The sequence below is a fragment of the Diceros bicornis genome, unplaced genomic scaffold, assembly GCF_020826845.1.
Source record: "Diceros bicornis minor isolate mBicDic1 unplaced genomic scaffold, mDicBic1.mat.cur scaffold_388_ctg1, whole genome shotgun sequence".
In the NCBI taxonomy this organism is placed as follows: domain Eukaryota; kingdom Metazoa; phylum Chordata; class Mammalia; order Perissodactyla; family Rhinocerotidae; genus Diceros; species Diceros bicornis.
In genome coordinates, this window is record NW_026691258.1 from 83,463 (window position 1) to 102,735 (window position 19,273).

The 19,273-nt window shown below is 45.0% G+C and overlaps 1 protein-coding gene across 1 annotated transcript; it reads right to left on the minus strand.

The window, feature by feature from the left end:
• Window positions 1-3,283: 3,283 nt before the first annotated feature.
• LOC131402952 (mucin-16-like) lies at window positions 3,284-4,944 on the minus strand. Its single transcript, XM_058537397.1, has 3 exons — window positions 4,734-4,944; window positions 3,652-3,800; window positions 3,284-3,353 (listed from the first exon to the last, which is right to left on the minus strand). The coding sequence occupies exons 1-3, from the start codon at window positions 4,906-4,908 to the stop codon at window positions 3,348-3,350; spliced, it is 330 nt and encodes a 109-aa protein (XP_058393380.1). The 5' UTR covers window positions 4,909-4,944; the 3' UTR covers window positions 3,284-3,347.
• Window positions 4,945-19,273: the final 14,329 nt, after the last annotated feature.

The following is a 19,273-nucleotide window of genomic DNA, read 5'->3' on the forward strand; positions in this document are numbered from 1 at the left end:
ACATATGCATGGTGATGGATAATAGTTAGACTACTGGTGGTGAGCATGATGCAGTCTATACAGAAATTCACAAATAATAATGAACACCCGAAATTACACAATGTTAACACCCTTTATAATTTCAATAAAATAATTAAAAAAGAAAAAAAATAATTCATTCTTTTTTATGGTTGAATAGTATTCAATTGTGGGGATATACCACACTTTGTGTATCTGTTCACCAGTAGATGGACATTTTGGTTGTTTTCCGTTTTTGTCTAGAATAAATAGGTTGTTATCAACATGTATGTACAAGTCTGTGTATAGACATATGAGTTTATTTCCCGTGGATGGATTCCTAGGAGAGGAATGGCTGGATAGACGTATGTAATTATTAAAGATGCATCCAAGCTATTTTTCACCAGCACTCGATGAGAGTTTCAGTGACTTGACATCTTCAACAACACTTGCTATAGTCAGTCTTTTTAATTTTAGCCATTCTCAAGTGTGGTAGAATCTCATGATGACTGTCACTTATATTTCCCCAATGACTCATGTTGTGAAGGAGAAGGCAAGCCACGCACAGACTGGGAGAAAACATCTGCAAAACATATCCCTAGAAAAGGACGTGTACTTATAATATATAAAGAGCGATTACAACCCAATGGTAAGAAGACAATCAACACGTCATGGCTTACCAGGAGACAGCAGATCAGGCCTGTGATGAGCACAAGGAGGCCTGCCAAGCAGATGAGGATGAGGGTCCAGAAGGGGAGGTCTGGGGAGACAAGCGGTGGGGTGAGCCACCTCCTGTCATCGCCCCAGGGCTCCTGCTGACCCCACTGTGCCTCAACCGTCCTTGACAAGGGTTGGCCAACTTTCCTCATCATCCAAGACCCTGTGCGCATGGTTCTCTTCAATGAGGCACAGCATCAAGATACTCGCCCCCTACCATGGGCTGGGGTTTCCCGCAGGTTTACCATGCTTCTCAGTCAAGGTGTCATCTCTGTTGGGAGAATATTCTGGAAGTGAATGAAATGAAGAATGCATGTGAGTGTGTTTCACTCTTTTTAATAAAACTTTTTAGACACAGAAAAATAGAAAAATAAAGGGAACAGTCTCATAAACATCCATCATCTAGATTTAACAATGTACATTCCATCCAATTAAAACAATATTTCATCAATGTATAAATTATTAACACTTGCCACCCTTGATTCATCCCATGTTTTCAATGAAATATTAAAGTCAAGTATACATCATGATGTTTCACCCCATTTTACTTTCCATCTCTAAAAAGTGAGCACACTTTGCTACAAAATCCAAGGCCATTATCACAGAACAAAAGTTTAATAAATTAAACCAAATTAATACCTCTGGGCACAGAGGACTGAATTTGGGTTGGACTATCTTATGACGGCCGGGGGGGAGAATGGGTCATCACAGTCGGCAAGCCTATGTGATCTCTCTAAATTCGTAAATTCCCACTCAAAATTGTTCTTCCGTGCCTAGAAACACATCATCCCCTTCTCCTTTACCTATTTGCTTAATATTCATTTCCTAGGATTAACCTACAATGTAATTTCCTGCAGGAAGTCTTCTCTGGTTACCCCCTAAAAATATGAGTTTGTTCAGATCAAATAATTGATAAGTTTCAATTCTCTATTCTTGTTATTGCCAGCTACAACATAAACTCCAGGAGGGAGTGGGCATGGGGGGAGGGGTGCAGGTCACCCTACTTGTGCCTCTACCCAGACAACCTCTTAGAGGTGTGCTGTCTGATATGCAGCAGCAACAAGTCTCTTTTTGAATTAAAATTAATTTTAGTTAAATAAAATAAAAATTCTAACCTCAGTAACATTAAAAATCAGTAACAATAAAGACCAGTCACAATACCATCTTTCGAGCACTCAACAGCCACATGCAGCTATGCACTGCACAGCACAGATATAGAACATTCCACCACTGCAGAAAGTTCTAGTGCATTGGTGCTCACCTAGAGCGGGACTTGGCAAACTATAGCCTGTGGATCAGAAACCACATCCACTCCCAAACCTGTAAGTCTGCTTCACACATAGCTGGAGGCCCTCACTGACCATCTGGCCCAGTGGCTTTCAGTGCAGAGATAAGGAAACAAAAGTCCGTAGAGGGAAGGTGACTAGCTTGAGGTCACTGAGCTGTCTAGGAGAAGGTGAGGGCCTCCCATACTACACTGGTGTCCTTTTCTCTCTCTCAATGGTGGGTAAAGACTGGGGGACTATGCCACCTCCTGCCAGCCTGAGCAAGTTCAGTGTTCTCTCAGCCCCAGGCCTCCAGAGTCCCTAGAAAGGCCTCACTTTCTTCCTCAATGACCAGGGAGCCTTACCATCCCCAAGGGCATTCTTTCCGTCCAGGGTAAAGTTCTGCAGCTGGGTACCCTTCTGGTCAGCCGCAGGAATTCCTCATAGATGGCAACTCTATCCAGTCTCTGTGCCAAGGCGGCTGGGTACACAGTGAGTCCACCCAGTGTGGTTACCATGGGAGACCGACCTGAAAGGACACAAGGGATGAACAAGGGTGTCTGGAATTCTACCCTGATTCTAGATTCCCTGCTTCTGGGTCCTGTCCAAGAGAACTTTCAGCAATAATGTCAACATTTGCCTGCACTACCAAATACACTCATTATTAGCCCCATGTTGTTATCAAGCACTTAAAATGTGGCTAGTGTGTGTGAGTGAGGAACTGAATTTCTCATGTAATTTCATTTAAAGCTTGGTGACCTAGAACAAACACAAGGGAGAGTGGGTGAGAAGATGGAGGTCTCCTGGAGATGCAGGGGACCACTGGAGCCAGTGAAAGATCACAGACCTTGGGGCAAGGGAGACCTGACTTCAACTCCTGGCTCTGCCCCTAACTCACTGTGTGACCTTAGGCACAATAATCCCCTTTCTGAGCTTCAGTTTACCCATGTGAGAAATGGGGAAGGCAGCTAGGACATCACCTCTGGACACTGAGAGAACCCAGGCACGCAGGGAAAGTGAAGGGTTGAAACAATCACGTAACAGATGTAAGTCAGACGGAGGAATGACGGTGCCCTCAGGGCAAGGAGAGACGGGACAGGGGAGAACCCACCTGGTCCTGGGTGTCCCTCAGCAGGGCGGTGTATTCCGAGGATGTGGGCTCCGGGTTGCTGAGGTTCCAGCTGATGATGTGGAAATGTAGCTGGTGCTCTCTCTGGATGGATAAACTCTGTGCTGCAGAGCCTGGAGCCACCGAGAGGAAGAGCAGACAGGTGGAGACTCTCCGTTCCCAGCACACAGGCATGGTGGCCCACGGGGTCAGGATGGTAGGTGCAGACAGCGTCCACACTGCTGGCTTCCCCATCCTTTTCAGGCCTGGGGAGAGAGGGACGTGGGGACTCTAGAGAGAGGTCCTGAAACCTCTGGGGTGGGGGTCAGAACAGGAAGGAGGAAATGGGAGCACAGGGGCGAGACAGAGAGGGGTGGTGGCAAAAGTGGTCATTAGGGGCAACTAATCAGGGGAGGGTCTCACCTGAGGGAGACCAGTCTGCAACTCAAGGAGAAGAGGCCCAGGCTGCTCTTCTTGAACAAGGATCCAGCTGGGGAGGAAGGAGGAGGAGGAGGAGCAGGAGGGACAGGGATTGGGGGAGGGGCTGGGTGGGATTTCAACCACCAGGAGCTGCTGGGACCAGGGTCTCCCCAGGCTCTGCAGGACCCTCTCAGTGGAGTTGAACGTGGCTGAGCCGTTGCTCCTGTCTGATGAATACCAGAGGGTAGAGATGGGGAAGGTGACTGTGAGGGTCTTCAGGTTGTGCCCCAAAGCTGTAAGACGAGAGGGAGAGCGATGGCCATCACTGAGAGCTGGCCTGAGACCAGACCAGAGTCCTGCACTCATTATCATCTGTCGTCTTCTCTCCCAGTGGCACCACCACCCACCCATGTGGTCACCCAAGTCAGAACCAGCACATCTGCTCAGCTCCTCCTCCCTCCCAGTAACACAAATTCCAGTTGCACACTGGTCCTCACATACACTCCCTCTCTCCATGCCTGTCCCAGCTTAGGTGTTAACTTCCTTCACACGGACCAACACCCCAGCAGGCTCACTGGATGCTCTGTCTAAAGGATGTTCTACATGCACCACTAGAAGAATCTTTCTGAAATGAATACCTCACTAGGGCCACCACTGCTCTAGTACCACCCATGGCTCCCTATGGCCTTCAGTGTTAGTTCAACCTTCTTGACCTGGCACTCAAGGCTCTACTCAATCTGGCTCCTGCTGACCTTTCAGTCTCATTTTATCCATGTACTGCGGGTTAAACTTCATGCTTCACGCAACCCAAATTCGTTTCAATTCTCCCCATAGGGCATGTTGTTTCTGGCCGGAGCCTTTGATCATGGAATCCTCTGGGCCAGGAAAACCCTTCATCCTCTAGTTGCCAGGGTCCCTCCTACTTATTCTCACAGACTCCATTCTGGTGAAACTTTCTCTAGCAAGCTCTTCCCCTCCAAATGATGCCAGGCGCCTCTCCCCGAAACCTCCCACATTGTACTATAATGGTGTGTTAATTTCACAAGACTCGGGGCTCTCTGAGGGCTGGCCTCAGACTGAATCGTTGGTATAATCTTTGTGATCAGCATGATTGCCCTAAAACCAGAATTTCACACCCTGGCTTCCCAGCTCCTGGATCACAACTGGCTGGTGGAGGAGTGGGGCCGGAGAGCTTCTCTTGGGAAGGAAAAGGGGCCCCCAGACACCTGTGGTGGCTTCTGGTGGCACAGGTGATGATGAAGTATGCAGGGACGTGGTGGCTGGCTCGGGAGCTGTGGCGAGGGCTGTCTCAGGGAGGGACAGAGTGGGAGGAGCCCCCAGGCTCACCCGGGCTCCAGCAGTGGCTGTCCCAGGACCACCATTCACAGGTGAAGCATACATGAGAGTGAGGGGAGGGGTGACTGTGTGAGTAGAGGGATGAGCAAGCCTGTGGATGAGAGGAGCCCAAGAGAGTGAGATATGTGAACAAGAGAGACTGAACTCGGAGGAGAGACAGATGGATGGGCAGAAAACTGGACAGACGGATGGGATACCTGGAAAAGGAGGACCAAGGGCGGGGCTTTAGGAGAATTAAAGTGAAAACCACGTGGGGTCAGAATGTGGTGGAGAACATGTCTGTGTCTAAGGCTTTCTCACACTGGGCTGGGACTCTCCACCAGAACCCGGGAGGGAGAGAAGAGATGAATTAGGGCCCTTCCAGGTGCTTCCCTCACCAAGGACAGCGGGTGAAGGAGAACAAGTGCTCCCCAACCCCAAATGCGGACGGGACCCAGGATGTCAGGGCCAGGAATACTCACTGGTGGTAGTCGGGGCTGCGGCTCCATAGGTGTAATCTGTGGAGAGGAGGCAAGAGGAGCTGAACAAGAGTTGGGGTGAACATAAAGGATTAAGGGAGAGGGGGAATGTAGGGAGCTTTGTGGGAAAATCAGAGGGGAAAGCAGAGGGGAAGAGGGGAGGGGTGATCAGGGGGTAGGCAACGAGATGGAAGGTGGCTGGACCCAGTGATCACACAGTGATGAGAAGACTGATCCCAGACCAGGAGCATAGAGAGATGGATCATAGCTCACTTTAGAGCAACGGAGGCAACACAGAACTCTGACTGGGAGAGAGAGTGTGGCTGTAGCACAGCCCCTCACCACTGACGTAGAGGCTGTCCCCGTCCAGGGTGAGGGAGCCCAGGTGGGTGACACCCTGGGTCTCATGGCTCAGCTCCCAGTAGAGTCGCTCTCTGTCCAGCCCTGGACCAGCGGGGGTCAGAGTGGAAGGTGCAGATGATGTCCACCCCAGTGGCTGCCCCACCCTTCTCAAGCCTGGGGGAGGGAGAACCTGGGGACATGGAATACTGAGCAGGGGTCCTTCTCGGTGTGGAAAGCGAGAGAGGGGAAGGGAGGAGGCTGAGGGAGAGGCTGAAGGGGCTGCTCTGATGTCTGGAGGGGCTCTCCTCGGTGTCTCCCATGTGAGACAACCCCCTCACAAGTAAGGCCTGACTTCCTTTAGGATGTGGAGGGGGGCCTGTGAGTGACAAAGAAGGGTGAACACACAGACCTGGGTGAGGGGGCGCCTGCAGGTCTGCACGGACAGCAGCGAGGAGAACAGTCAGTGCCCTGTGCCATCTGACACATGCAGGCAAGAAAGTACCGTTACCTTCTCTCGGTTCTACACTCCAAGGTCTTTTCTTTCTACTTCTTTCCTGCTCCACAGCCATCACCCAGGCCTAGGGAACAGTCACCTTATTCCTCATCTTATTCCCAGCACCTCCCATCTCGCCTCTTAAGTCTACATTCTTAAACATGAAGTCCATCTGAACCCACGTGCTTAGACCAAACGCTAATCACATCCTCCTTCTACTCGCATCTCTCCAGAGTCTTCCCACTGGTCTTAGAACAGAGTCCCAAGTCACCCCTGATCTGGTCCTGCCTGTCCCCCCTCGCTGGCGTGGCTCACACCCCTCACCCTGTGTTGACTCGGCTCAGCCATCCCTCTTCTCAGTTCATGGACACACCAGGCTCTCTGCTTCAGGGGTGTCCTCATGCGGGTCCCTCTGTCTGAAACGCTCTCTTGAACACACTCCCACACCCTCACTCCAGTCTAACCTTCCAACTAGCTAAATCCAGTCCCATCTCTAGCTCTCAAGCTAAATATCAGTCCTTCTCAAGAGGGCTTCCCTGTCCCCTCAGGTTGAGTCACCTTGTGCCAATCTCCCACATCACTCTCATCATTAACTGTCTAAAATCCAAATTCCCAAATACAATATAAATTCCACGGAGGTGGGACAAGGTCTCTCTGGTTCTCCAGGTCCCCATGCATGTGGCCCAGGGCCTGGCTCATCAGATGAGGAACCATCCCGGTTTGTCTAGGACTGCCCTGGTTTGAACACTAAACGTCCTGTGTCCTGGAAAACCCCTCTGTCCTGAGTAAACAAGGATGGTGGGTCACCATAAATTATACACTCAAAGACTATCTATTGCATGACAAGCACACATTCCCCTCAAGAACATCACAGGAAAGCTAGAATGAAAAAGGCACACACACACACACACAATTAGTAGAGGCCAACAACTAAATACAAAATTACTTAACAAGATTCTCTGCAACGTGAATCACCAGACCGTTATTTCAGAAAAATTTCAAGAAACAAAGTTAATTCCCTTTAGAAGGCAAGGTGGTGAGGACAGTCTTTTTAGAGACTAGTGCCCTGCACTGTAATCTACAGTGTTGCTTAGTACTCCTCGAAATGATTGGAAATGTCATAAAGAAAAAAATGCTCAAAATAAATCTGGCTACTGGCAAATTCAATGTTAAATTTGTTATTAATACAAAGAAGTTCCAATCATCTTTTTCCCTCAATGCTCCTATATTTCAAATTTTTGTAGAGGATTTATAGGACTTTAGAAGTCAAGTTGAATGGGTCTAAGGAATGTTGCTGAGTATCCCTGCTAATATTTAATGGGACGTCTTCTAATACTACATACACATGCAAAACATTTCTGTATTTATATTATATATAAATCCTCACTTTTGAGTATTATGCAATGCCGGTAAATCTATATTTTCTACTATAATACACATTTGCAGTTATTTATACTTGTTTTATGTGTTTTTATTTGCATATAACTGTACTTACTGAAATATTTACCACACAGAACCACACACAGCTTACCATCTTTCACTTGAATATAATCCATCAAACATCAATAATTTTTCTCAAGATACCCTCACTCTCAGTGTCCATGTGGTGACAACCTGAGCCCAGGAAAGCCCACTAGCAGGTCTTCTGCACAGCGGAGGCTGCCGGAAGCTGCTGGTACCAGGTCGACAGGGTACTCACCTGGTCACACAGAAATCCATGGATCAGCGAGGACAGGTGGACTCTGAGCCTGCTTTCACCTCAAACTTGAGCTCCACGGATGCTTTCCGTGTCTGAGGGGGGAAAAAAACGGAAACAAGCTTTTGAGGCCTTTTATAGGGTGTTGGATGGAAAGGCCACCCAATTCACTTTTCTTTTTTGTATTAACTGATTTAACTGTAACTGTTGGCTGAGACTGGATTTTCCCGATTCCTATCCAGTCACCTGCTCCCCAAGATGGGAGGAAGCAGCTTCGTGCTGTGTGCACTTGTGTCGCTCAACTCACTTGGCTGGACAGAGACTTTTTGGTGACCCCAGACCCTTTAAACAAGTTTGTCATTTAGGGACCCTGTAAGTGACTCGCTGACTTATAAACATTTCCCACACTTCATTCAGGGCTCGGGAGATTTTCAGGCCCTGGAGCAGGTTTCCCACCCTCGGCACCATTGACATCTGGGGCCGGATGATTCTCTGTCAGGCCGTCCTGGGCCCCGGAGGATGCTGAGCAGCATCCCTGCCTCCCCCTCTAGAGGCCAGGAGCGCCCCCATTAGTAACAACCCAAACACCGCCTCCAGACGCGGATAAGCCCCCTGGGGACAAAATCACACGGAGGACGGTGACGGGGACTCTGAGGAGGGGCCGGCGGCGTCCGGAGCCGGGAGGAACAGCAGCCTCGGGCGCCCTGACGAACAGCCCGGGGAAACGGGGCTCCGGGGGGACGGAGGGACGCCGGGCCCTGACGGGGCTGCCCGCGGCCCAGGCCCCTCCCTCGACCGCGACCGGAGACGGGACCGCCCGCCACTCACCGCGCCTCGCCCCTTCGGCCGAACGTCCACGGGAATGCGGTCCGCGCCGAGAAGACTGGACACGCCACGCAGACCTCCCGCTCCATCCACGGCGCCGCCCGCGCTTCCGCTTCCGGTCTCGGGCGGGCGTTCTGGGAGGACGGAGTTTCGGGGAGGACGGACGTTTGGGGGCTCTGGGTTGAGGCGGCGTGGGGGGCGGGGCAGGGGGCGGGGCAGGGCGGGGCCGCGCACCCCAGCCTCGGGGGAGGTGTCTAGTTTCTAGAGTTAATGTGAGGCCGGGCCTCGGGCTGGGTCAGCACCAGGGACAGGGACCAGGCCTAGGGGCGGGGCTGTGGGTGGAAACCAGCTCTAGAGGCGGGGCTGTGGGCGGGGACAAAGGGCGGCGGGGCAAGGGGCGGGGACCAGGCTGTGGGCGGAGCCAGGCCCGAGTGCTGTGCAGAGACCAGTTCCAGGGGCGGGAAGAGGCGGGGGTGGGGCTGGAATAAGTCTGGCCGACTTCACAGTGGGAGGAAATCAGCTCCAGGGGTGGTGCTGGAGGCGGGGCTTTACGTGGACCCCTAGACTGTACAGGTAGCTGGATGTTGAACAGCTTTTCTTCATTCCTTTCCTCACGTTTATACAGCCTCATAGAATGATGTGCCCATATTTAGAATTATAAATTTTTTGTGCGTGTTTGCTCTTCTTAATTTCATTAAAAAATTGGGTCATATATTCACATTTCTCTACAACTTACTGTCCCAAGACAGTAGATAAGGATATAATGCTATTTTAATTTTAATTTAAAAATCTGGGGGGAGGGAGGCCACTACGTCGTAGATGCACGTATAGGAAAACTTCAAAGAGTGGTGCAAAGTCAGTAAAATATTCTCACTCTATCACTGTCTCCCAGTCCTTTTGCACAGAGATAAACATCCTTTTCTCCTCTATCCTTCCAGACATACTGTGTACATGTGGGCCTGTGTATATGTTCAAGCCCAAGAGTGAGGTCCCCAAGCAAAACCTGAAGCCCATGAATTGTCTCATGTGTCAGAAGTTACTGAAAAGAGATTTAAATTTCTGGTGGAAGGAGATGAACTAGTGATGAATCCATAGGAAGACAAGAAAGAAATAAGGGAATTTTACCATTTAAAAGGTCAAAGGAAAAAGTGAGAAAGAAAATGTGTTCATAATATCTGATGTAGCACATCTCTGGATAAGATTCGTATGCTATAAAATGGTAAACACTTATGTCATAAAACAGTAGACATTGAATTTTGATTTATCCTAATTCATTAAATAGTTATATTGGGCAAGGGGAATTATGTTTTTAATGTATGTAAGAACTCTTCATGCTGATTTTTTCAGAGAAGAAAGAAACTATAAATAGTCAAAAGATGAAAAATGAAAAAGTGTATGAGTAGCTAATATAGAAATACAGATTTTCAACCAGAAAATTTAAAAAGTTGTTTTTGGAACCAGAGTCAAGAGTGGGGAAGGTAGCTTTTCATTATAAGGCTTGAAGTATTATTTGAGAGATGTGCGTATAGACACACACACACGCACACACACGGGAGCCTGAATTTGTATTCCAAAGGGATCCTGTAACTCTACAAATAATTTGTTACAAGGATTCACTTTACAACAGTAGAACATATTTTGAAAACTACAGACTTCAAGCCAAAAAAAAAGCTCTCATCATCCCGGTGGAAAAATGAATGGGGCATCACTTTCCAACCGACATGGTGATAAGCATTTTACATATATTACTCTTGAGTATTTTCACAGCAACCCATAGGAAGATGGTATTATCTATCTCCATTTTGCAGATGAGGAAATTGGTGACAGCATATTGCTAAAATTTTCATATAAGTTCTCAATAGATATTGTTTTATGTTAAAATTGTTTATTGAATTTTCTTTTCATTAATAAAACGATATATGCCATTCTTACAAATAAGCAAAGGGCGTGTAAAAACAATTTAGCAAAACGACAGTTTCCTTTTGATATAATTAAATAGAACAATCACTTTATTATTTTTCTGCTCTCTGCCTCACATCTAGGAAGATATTTCCTATCCTAAAGGCTTACTAGAAAACTCTACTAAAAATCAAGAATCAGGGAATACCCATATTATGCAAGGTTCCTGAATACATGCAAAAAAAGCCATTATAACAAGTTTTTGTACAAAAATCTTAGATCATTCATGAACTGATAACAACACAAAACATGATTAGGCAAGGTATTTCTGTAGAATGACAAATATTTAAACTTTAGACATTTAGAAAGGTAGTTCATTACAGTAACTAATGTGTATAAGAAGAAAATTTTCAAACTCATTAAGTGCCAGGAAAACGTTTGACAAAGGCGCTGCAATATTATTCAGAATAGCCAAGAGATGGAAACTACCTAATTGTGCATCTGTGGGTGAAAAGATTAAGAAAATCTGGGGCATCTATACAATGGAATATTATTCAGCCTTAAAAAGGAAAGAAATCCTGTATTCAGAATTGCTTGCCTGGATCATTTCAGTAGTCACGTGCTTTCTTGCTTAGCCCCCTCTGGTCCATTCACCAACCAGGGTGATCCTTTCACAATGTAAGCGCCACGACCTCTAATGGATCCCTAAAAGAGATTTTGGAGGTAGACTTCCTGGGTACCAGCTGTGTGACCTTGGACAATTATATAACCTCTAATATTCCTCATCCATACAATAGAGGTTAATAGTATTGTCTCCATAGCATTGTTGTGAGGATTAAATGAGTGAATACGTGTCAGATGCCTAGAATGTGCCTGGCACATGGTAAGGCAACATGAAAAATTTAACTGTAAATATAACCAAATTAAATATTGTGATGGCCTGTTAATTAAGTTGAACAATATGAAATTTCTAATATTCAACCATTTTGACCCATTATTATTGTTGAATAAATGATAAAACTCAGTCTAGGCAGGTTGTGTAGAGTCAAAAAGGATCGGATAAATGAAAATATTATTAGAAAAAATAAGCTGAAATAGATTGCTTTGCAATTTACAAAGCAGTTTCTCATACTTTGTTTCATTTAATCTCTAGAGAATGCTTTTCAGGGTATTATTACCACTGACTCTGAAGGAGTAACTGACTTGCCCCAAATCACACCACATTAAATAACACAATTAGAGTGGAAACATCATTTCGAGTATAAATCCCATATGATATTTTGTTTTCCCTTCATAATATCATCCGTCTTCTCAAGAAAGCGATGAAATAATGCTGATTCATAGGAACTTAGTCTTAAAGAGACATACTCTCAGATGATAAACACTATGTCTTTGAAACAGGGGTGTTGCGAGAAGAAACATGGGACCCATGCTTTCTGGGTTTTCAAGTCCATACTTAGAGTTCTGGGAAAGAGTAAAAGAAGGGAAAGGGTGAAAAATAGTCCAGAATGAAAAATGTTTGACGTATATGTAACTTTATTGATCACCTCAAGATTCTCTTTTTGTTTATGGTCTGTGTCACCCTACTAGAATATAAATGCTCTTAGGGTAGATCACTGCTATCTTGCAGCAAATGGTAGGGACTGAGTAAATATTTATTAAAGGAATGAAAGTGGCCTTGAATACATCTGCTCTTGACTCACCAGAGAACAGCCCCATACTAGGCAAATGGCATCATTAGTATAATTTTAAAAATCATGTCCTCATTAACTCGTAACCATGGATTCAAGGCTCCCATTTATTTCATACTTTCGAAGTACAGAAGAATTCTGGTGTATTAGGGAATGTTTCCACAGCCTTGCTGTAAAATAAAGCAAGACTTTTTGGCCCATTGATTGCTGGTTCCAGCAGGGCCCATCTCTATACTTACCTCTAAACAATTAACTATAGGTTTATTATCCCAATGAACAGCAATTTGGTATGGAACCTGTTTTATCAGTGTCATGCAAAAGTAGACATTTGATATGTCTTTAAGTGGTGATATGGATAATAATGTTGATGCAGAAGAAGACAACTAAAAATTCTCTCTGATCTTTGTTAAGTGTATCTGGGTGAAGGGTATCTTGGAATGACTGGATTTCAGACCTCAAAAAGACTCATCCAACTCTTCATGTTACAGGTGAAGAAAATGAGGTCTAAAGATGTTAAGAGATTTGACCAGGACTAATTCCTGGGACTAGAGAGAGATCCTCTGATTCTCAGCTGGCCACATTGTCATAGCATCTCCAGCTCCAAACAGCCAAGAGAAGCAAGTCTGTTGATTTCTAGGTAGAAGTGATTCCCCTGCACGTTTTTACTTTCTCTCTCTTAGATGCCTGCTCTGCCCTGACAAGGAATTTATCTGATGTTTACGCTACACTTAAGAAGAAGAAAATGCTCCTGGCAAACATTATTGTGATTCGGTGTGGCACTGGAGAGCGCAGTCATGAAAAAATGAGAATCAAAAGAATAAGAGGTAAATAATATTAGAGAAGAAGAGAAAATCTATTATTTGAGTGGGACATAACTTATAAAGTTTACAACTGGTAAATAAGTTGAGTAATGTGAAAGGAAGCTGTAATTCCTATATGAAACATCAAAAATACTGTTATATGAGCAAGAATTAGTTTAAACACAAAGGAAAAGAAAGGGTGAGTCCACTCTCTCCTCCTGACCTGGGACACCCATTGTTTCCTGCCCTTGGACATTAGAGGTGCTGGTTCTCAGGCCTTCAGACTTCAGCTGAGTTATACCACCAGCTTTTCTGGTTCTCCAGCTTGCAGATGGCAGATTGTGGGACTTCTCTGCCTCCATAACCTCTTGAACCAATTCCTGTAATACATCTCCACATCTCTATGTTTATATATATATTCTATTTCTATTTCTCTAGACAACCGTGACTAATACACGTGGATGACAAAGTCCATAGTAGGTGCACAGAGAGGAACTTTCGCAAAGCAAAGGAGGCTCCCCCACCCCACAGGAGAAAGCAACTCATCCTATCCTGGCAGCATGGATCAGCACATGCACGCGCGCACACACACACACACAAACACAGCTAACTTTAGAAATGTACTCAAGCTCAAACTCTCTCTCTCTGCCCTATAGGTCATCACAGTGGTTATTTCCACATGGCATGTTATAAATTCTTTGCAGTTTATTATGTCTTTCCTCGTGTTAAGACTAGGTCAAACAGGGGCGGTGAGTCTGTTTAGCTTTTTTGTAGATCACAGGTTTTACACCAGAGTTTTGCATGTAGTAGGTGCTCTATAAATAGAATGACCAAATAGTTTTCTCTCCAAACTGGAACATATTGAGGAATGAAAAGGGTAGTATTAATAATTATGATAGGACAACAGGAAAAATATCTGCTGAAGACAGAAATTGAGGATTTAAAAGGTAAGGTGAACTGATCAGTTTTACATTTTAAACAGATCACTGTAAGTAGAATCTCGTAGGCTGATTACAGGGAGAGAGGATTTGGAAATCTTAAGCTGTAATTGCCAATTTATTGCAGTATACCAGAAAAACTTGATATCTTTGCATAAATGTAGTTAAGTGGATGGGTTTAAAATATTTCAGGAAGTGAACTTTTAGTATTTGAATTAGATAGGTAGGTAGGTAGGTAGATAGATAGATAGACAGATATAATATACGAGCTCTTTTTGTGTGCCAAGCCATATGAGAACACTGTTGAGGGAAACATCTAGAAAATCTACATTAGTCATGTCTATATGGAGTATCCCATTTAGTGAGAACTGAATATTGAAAGAAAGAGATGATGCACATATAAGTAAAGTAGAACAAAATATCAACAAAGAGGAAAAATGGAGTTTTGTAATTTAGGTTGCTAGAGCAGGAGAGGTCACTGTGTGGGAATGGTATTTTGTGTCATTTCTGAAAGGTGATTAGAAATGATTCAAAAGTGAAGAATCTGTAGGAGGATTCAGGAGGGTGGATGGATGGGTCATTGATATGAATGTGGGGTGGCAGAGTGTCCAGAATGACACTCAGGGACAGACAGGATATTAGCACAAACAGGTGAATTTGGGAACACTGAGAGAGAAGTGAATTATTTGGGAAAGTGTTTTTTTCAATTTGGAACCTGGACACTGTGAGTCGAGTCATCACTGATGGGCTGAGTGGGCAGGTACATATTTGGGTCTGGGGGGCAGAGTCAGATCTGTGCTGATTCTTTGAACATTTTTAGCTCATTAGTGGTATTTGAAGCCAGTGAAATGGATATGATTGCCTAGTAGGAGGGTGCAGGTGGACAGCAGATGTCAGAGCAGGGCTGACTTCTGGGAAGCATCAGGCATTGTGGGTTGGTTATAAAGAGAAGCCAACAAGTGACTCAGGAAGTTTGGAGCAGGAGAAGGACAGTGTAGCACTGGTGGATCCCAAGGACAAATGAGCTTTCTAAAGGAACTTGAAGGCCACAAAGTCACATGCTACTGCAGGACATGTCAGACAAATAATGAAAAGGCCACATTGGAATAGTAAGAGCCGTGACCTGTGAGCTAAGCAAGAGAAGCATCCACAGAAGGGGGACATGGGATCGGTTGCCAGTGTGGAAACAGAGGCATTGGGATGTAAGTGAACTTTTCACAATGAGTCCCTGGCAGGAGGAGGAGAGGGAGGACATCGAGGGTGAGGGGCATTAGGAACAATGGATGAGGGATTGGTTTGTAGATGGTAGAGATTTGTGCATATTTGAAACATGAGGCATGATCCCAGTAGGGAGGTGATTGAAAGTACTGCGAATATTGAAAGCATGAGGTCATTGAAATGGAAAGATGAGATGAAAATCAGAATGGTTTTAGCTAAGAAAGAAATATATCTGTATAAAACAACAGAAATGGTGTGATAAATGAATTGCTTATGCGGAAAATTTCTAGATCTGATGACTAGAGTGTGAAATAGTTCTTGTGTGGTGGTTAACAATTTGTCTGTGAGATATGAAGTAGGTCAAGAGAAAATAGTTTTATGGAACTCAAGAAATGGAAAGAAATTAACAGAGCATTCAGGAAGCGTTAGAGAATGCATGGAGGCCCATTGGTTGCTGTTGATTCTCTGTTGGGACCCCCAGGCTCCTCGTGTGCTCTCTCTTCAGCGGCGATCCTCAGTGCAGGTGTCAACATGGCATGGCAGGAATTTGGAATCATCCAAAGTCAGAGGCTTTCAGGGCAGATATGATGAGAGTAAAGAATTAGGGAGCGTTGTCAGTGGGTTATTGAAATGATGGACCACAGAATCCAAGATTAATATGGAGGAGTAGGAAGAGAGAAGGAATAGAGCCTTGTTAAGATACTCTAACTGGAGTAATCTATTTTCTTAAAGAATGGTTGTATACGGTAGAGTTCTTTGTGTAAAAACTAGAAATGTGGAAATTTGTGGTGAGAATGTGGTGTTTCTGAGTTACTGATTTACAAGCAGGAGAATTTTGGGTGAAAACAGGCTCTGGGTGTGGAAGTGAGTATCTAAGGGTGGAAGAGTGCGTGATTTCATTAGAGATGGGACACTCAAAGGAGTTATGGAGTCCTTGGATCTCTGTGTCCCAATAACGTAGGTTACAGGGTACCAGCATGTGTATAGTTGTCAATGATAGAGAAGGGAAGAGAATAACATCCTTAAGCAAGACGGAGGAGGCAAGTTGGTCTGGATTTGCACTGATAGTGACACATCAGCTTGATAGTGTCCCAGAATCCCGTTCTCAACGTCTGATGCCTATATCAGCAGCATCAACATCAGCTGGGAACGTCTTAGAAATGAAAATTCTCCGTTGCCTCCCCAGACCTACTTGGGTTGAGTTCCAGCAATCTGAGTTATAAAAACTCTGCAATGATTGTAATGGACAGTATGATTTGAGACACATTTCTCCAGGGAGAGAAAGAGGGTGCAATATCCAAATGAGCTGCGAACATTCTCCATGGATGGTAGTCTTCATCCTCCTCTTTGTTCCAATTTTGCATTTTATTCTGTTTTTAAAGAGAAAGCTCAAAAAATATGTCCTAACTTCATAGTAGAAACAATGAGACCATGAAACTAAAACCAAGTAGAAAACTGAAGTTCTATGCAGTCTGAAGGCTGAGCAGCTGTATATTCCAGAGGTCAGTTACTAGAATCGCTTCCCATCCTGGCAGTGAGGTCATGTGCAGTCAATGGGAGGAGACCTTGGAGAATCCCCAGCAAGTCTGTGGATACAGGAGACTGCAGGGACTCCAGGCCTGCAGCAGTGAAGGAGAACTCTTAAGTCCTTTGGATTCACAAATACCTTAAAAACAGTTGCACTGGGGGGTCCAGGTGAATCCCTGGGCCGTGGCTGAAGCTGAGGGGTCTGCACACCAGCCCTGAGCCCACCCCTGGCCAGTGTCCATATTGGGCAGAGATGAGTCCTGGTTTGGGTCTGGGTCTCTCATAGCCCCTCTGCAGGCAACGAGCATCTTTTGGAGATATCAGGAGACAGACACAGAAAGTGAAGAAAAGCATGGGAGGGAGTGACTGTGGCCTCGAGGACAGACGAGATTGCCCGGGAGGCAGAGAGAGCAAGGAGCCAAGAAAGGCATCCTGAAAACACAGTGAGAAAAGCAACATGGGTGCTGAAGAAAAAGAGAGTGATGTGGTTGAGAAATTCCCCATGAGACAGGCTTGACTCTCACAGCATCTCTTTGTAACGTCCGTCGTGATCTTTACCTTTCATGATAACATCAATTTTTATTTACCATGATTTTTCTTCCTTTTTATATTAAAATTGATAGGATAATCGATGCTGAGGAATTAGTGTTTTGAACTTATATCTGTTTTTTCATTGAGTGTTAACTCAATGAAGAGATGATACCTACTTGAATGAGATTTATCTTTTAATATATATTAAATCTGATTCCATAAATTATTCTGATTTTGCATGTAATTTTTTTTTTTTTTTTAGCTGAGGGAGATTCACCCTGAGCTAACATTTGTTGCCAATCTTCCTCTACTTAGTATGTGGGTCACCGCCACAGCATAGCTGCTGAGTGTTGTAGGTCCACACCTGTGAACAGAACGTGGGCTGCCAAAGCAGAGCTTGCCAAACTTAACCACTAGGCCAGGGGCCAGAACTATGATTTTGCATCTAATTTTAACATAAAATCCATCAATCTTTCTCTTCTTTGTCACATGTTAATTCAGACATAGGTCATTTCTGTATCATGAATTAAGTATCTCTTGTTTGTTACCTGGCAAACCTGTGTAGCTTTGATTTTGGAATCTTAAAAATGAGCATACCCCCTGGGGGCATTATTTTCCCCGTAGAGAACCTTGGCAGCAGACTCATTGCCTTCCTTCCCACACTAGATCCAGAGTCGTGGAAATGTGTTCGCCTTGCACACAGCACAGAGCACATAGGAATTACTCCACAAACATGTGGTAAGTGAACAGTTGGTGGCATCATCAGGTCATTCACAGAACGAGACTGAGAGAGAGCTTCCTTAGGTCAGGAAGGAGAAGCATTCCTTTATATTTTCAATCAATGTTTTAATTTGTAACATTGTAATGTGAACACCGAGTATACTATTTGTATCAAAATTGTGTTCTGAAAGTTTTCAAAAATCTCTAAATCTCAGAGTAGAGGAAAATCAACCTCTGTGAACCTGTCACTTGCTTCAAAAATTATCAACTCGTATACCATCTGGCTTCGTTTATCCTCACACCCACCCCGCTAGAGTTAACCAGCTGAGATGACTGAGAGCACATCATTTCAGCTATAAATATTTTCAGTTTCTCTTACAGATAAGGGATTTTTTGAACACAAACACACTAATGTTATCACACACAAAAATAAAAGTGTCATTCCTATAATCAACTATCTGGTCAGTATCCAAAGTCCCCCAGTTTTCTCAAGATGATTTCCTGGTTTTGCATTTTATTGGAGTCAGGATCTTTAAAAAACCCTTTTTTTGCAATTGCTTGATGTGTTTCTGAAGTGGCTTTTACTCTCTTACTAGTTCATGCATCTTGATGTTTAGGTGGGATATGCCTGTGTGTGTTTACATGTCTACACCAAGCTGTGAATTCTTTCTTTCCTGGATGGCAGTGCCCTGGCAGGAAGGGCCTGTGCTGTGGGAACCAGGATTTCTACTCTGCATCTGGCTGAACTGAAAAGGCGTCCCTGGGTGACACTTGCAGCCTTCAGAAAGGAGGGGGAAGAAGTACCAAGGAATTCAAGACAATGGCCCTTGTCTTACAGGGTGTTTCCAGGGCATGATGTTCAAAATGCCGGGTGGTAACCCTTTAGCTCCTAGTCGTAGGGTGGATTCTGGGTGTGAGCTCAGAGTAGTGTCTGTTTACCACCCATGTGGGAAGCGTTTCAGTATTTTAATTGGTAAGTTTGTGTCTGTTGTGTCTGTGTTGTCTAAGATGGGTTGCATTCCCCTGCTGGACCCACTCCTATACCTGCCCCTCTCGTGCCTCATCTTTCAAAACTCCCAACAGGCAAGTTTCACATCCCTGTAACACACATCCACATAACCACAGCACAGACTGGGGAAAAGAACACAGGCATCCCAGGGGCTACGTGCTCTATGCGCTCAGGCCCAGCTGCCCCTTTGGGACAAGTCAGTAACAACACGACTGAGTGTGTAAACTAGTGACTGTCTGAGACCATGGACCTCAGAACACCAA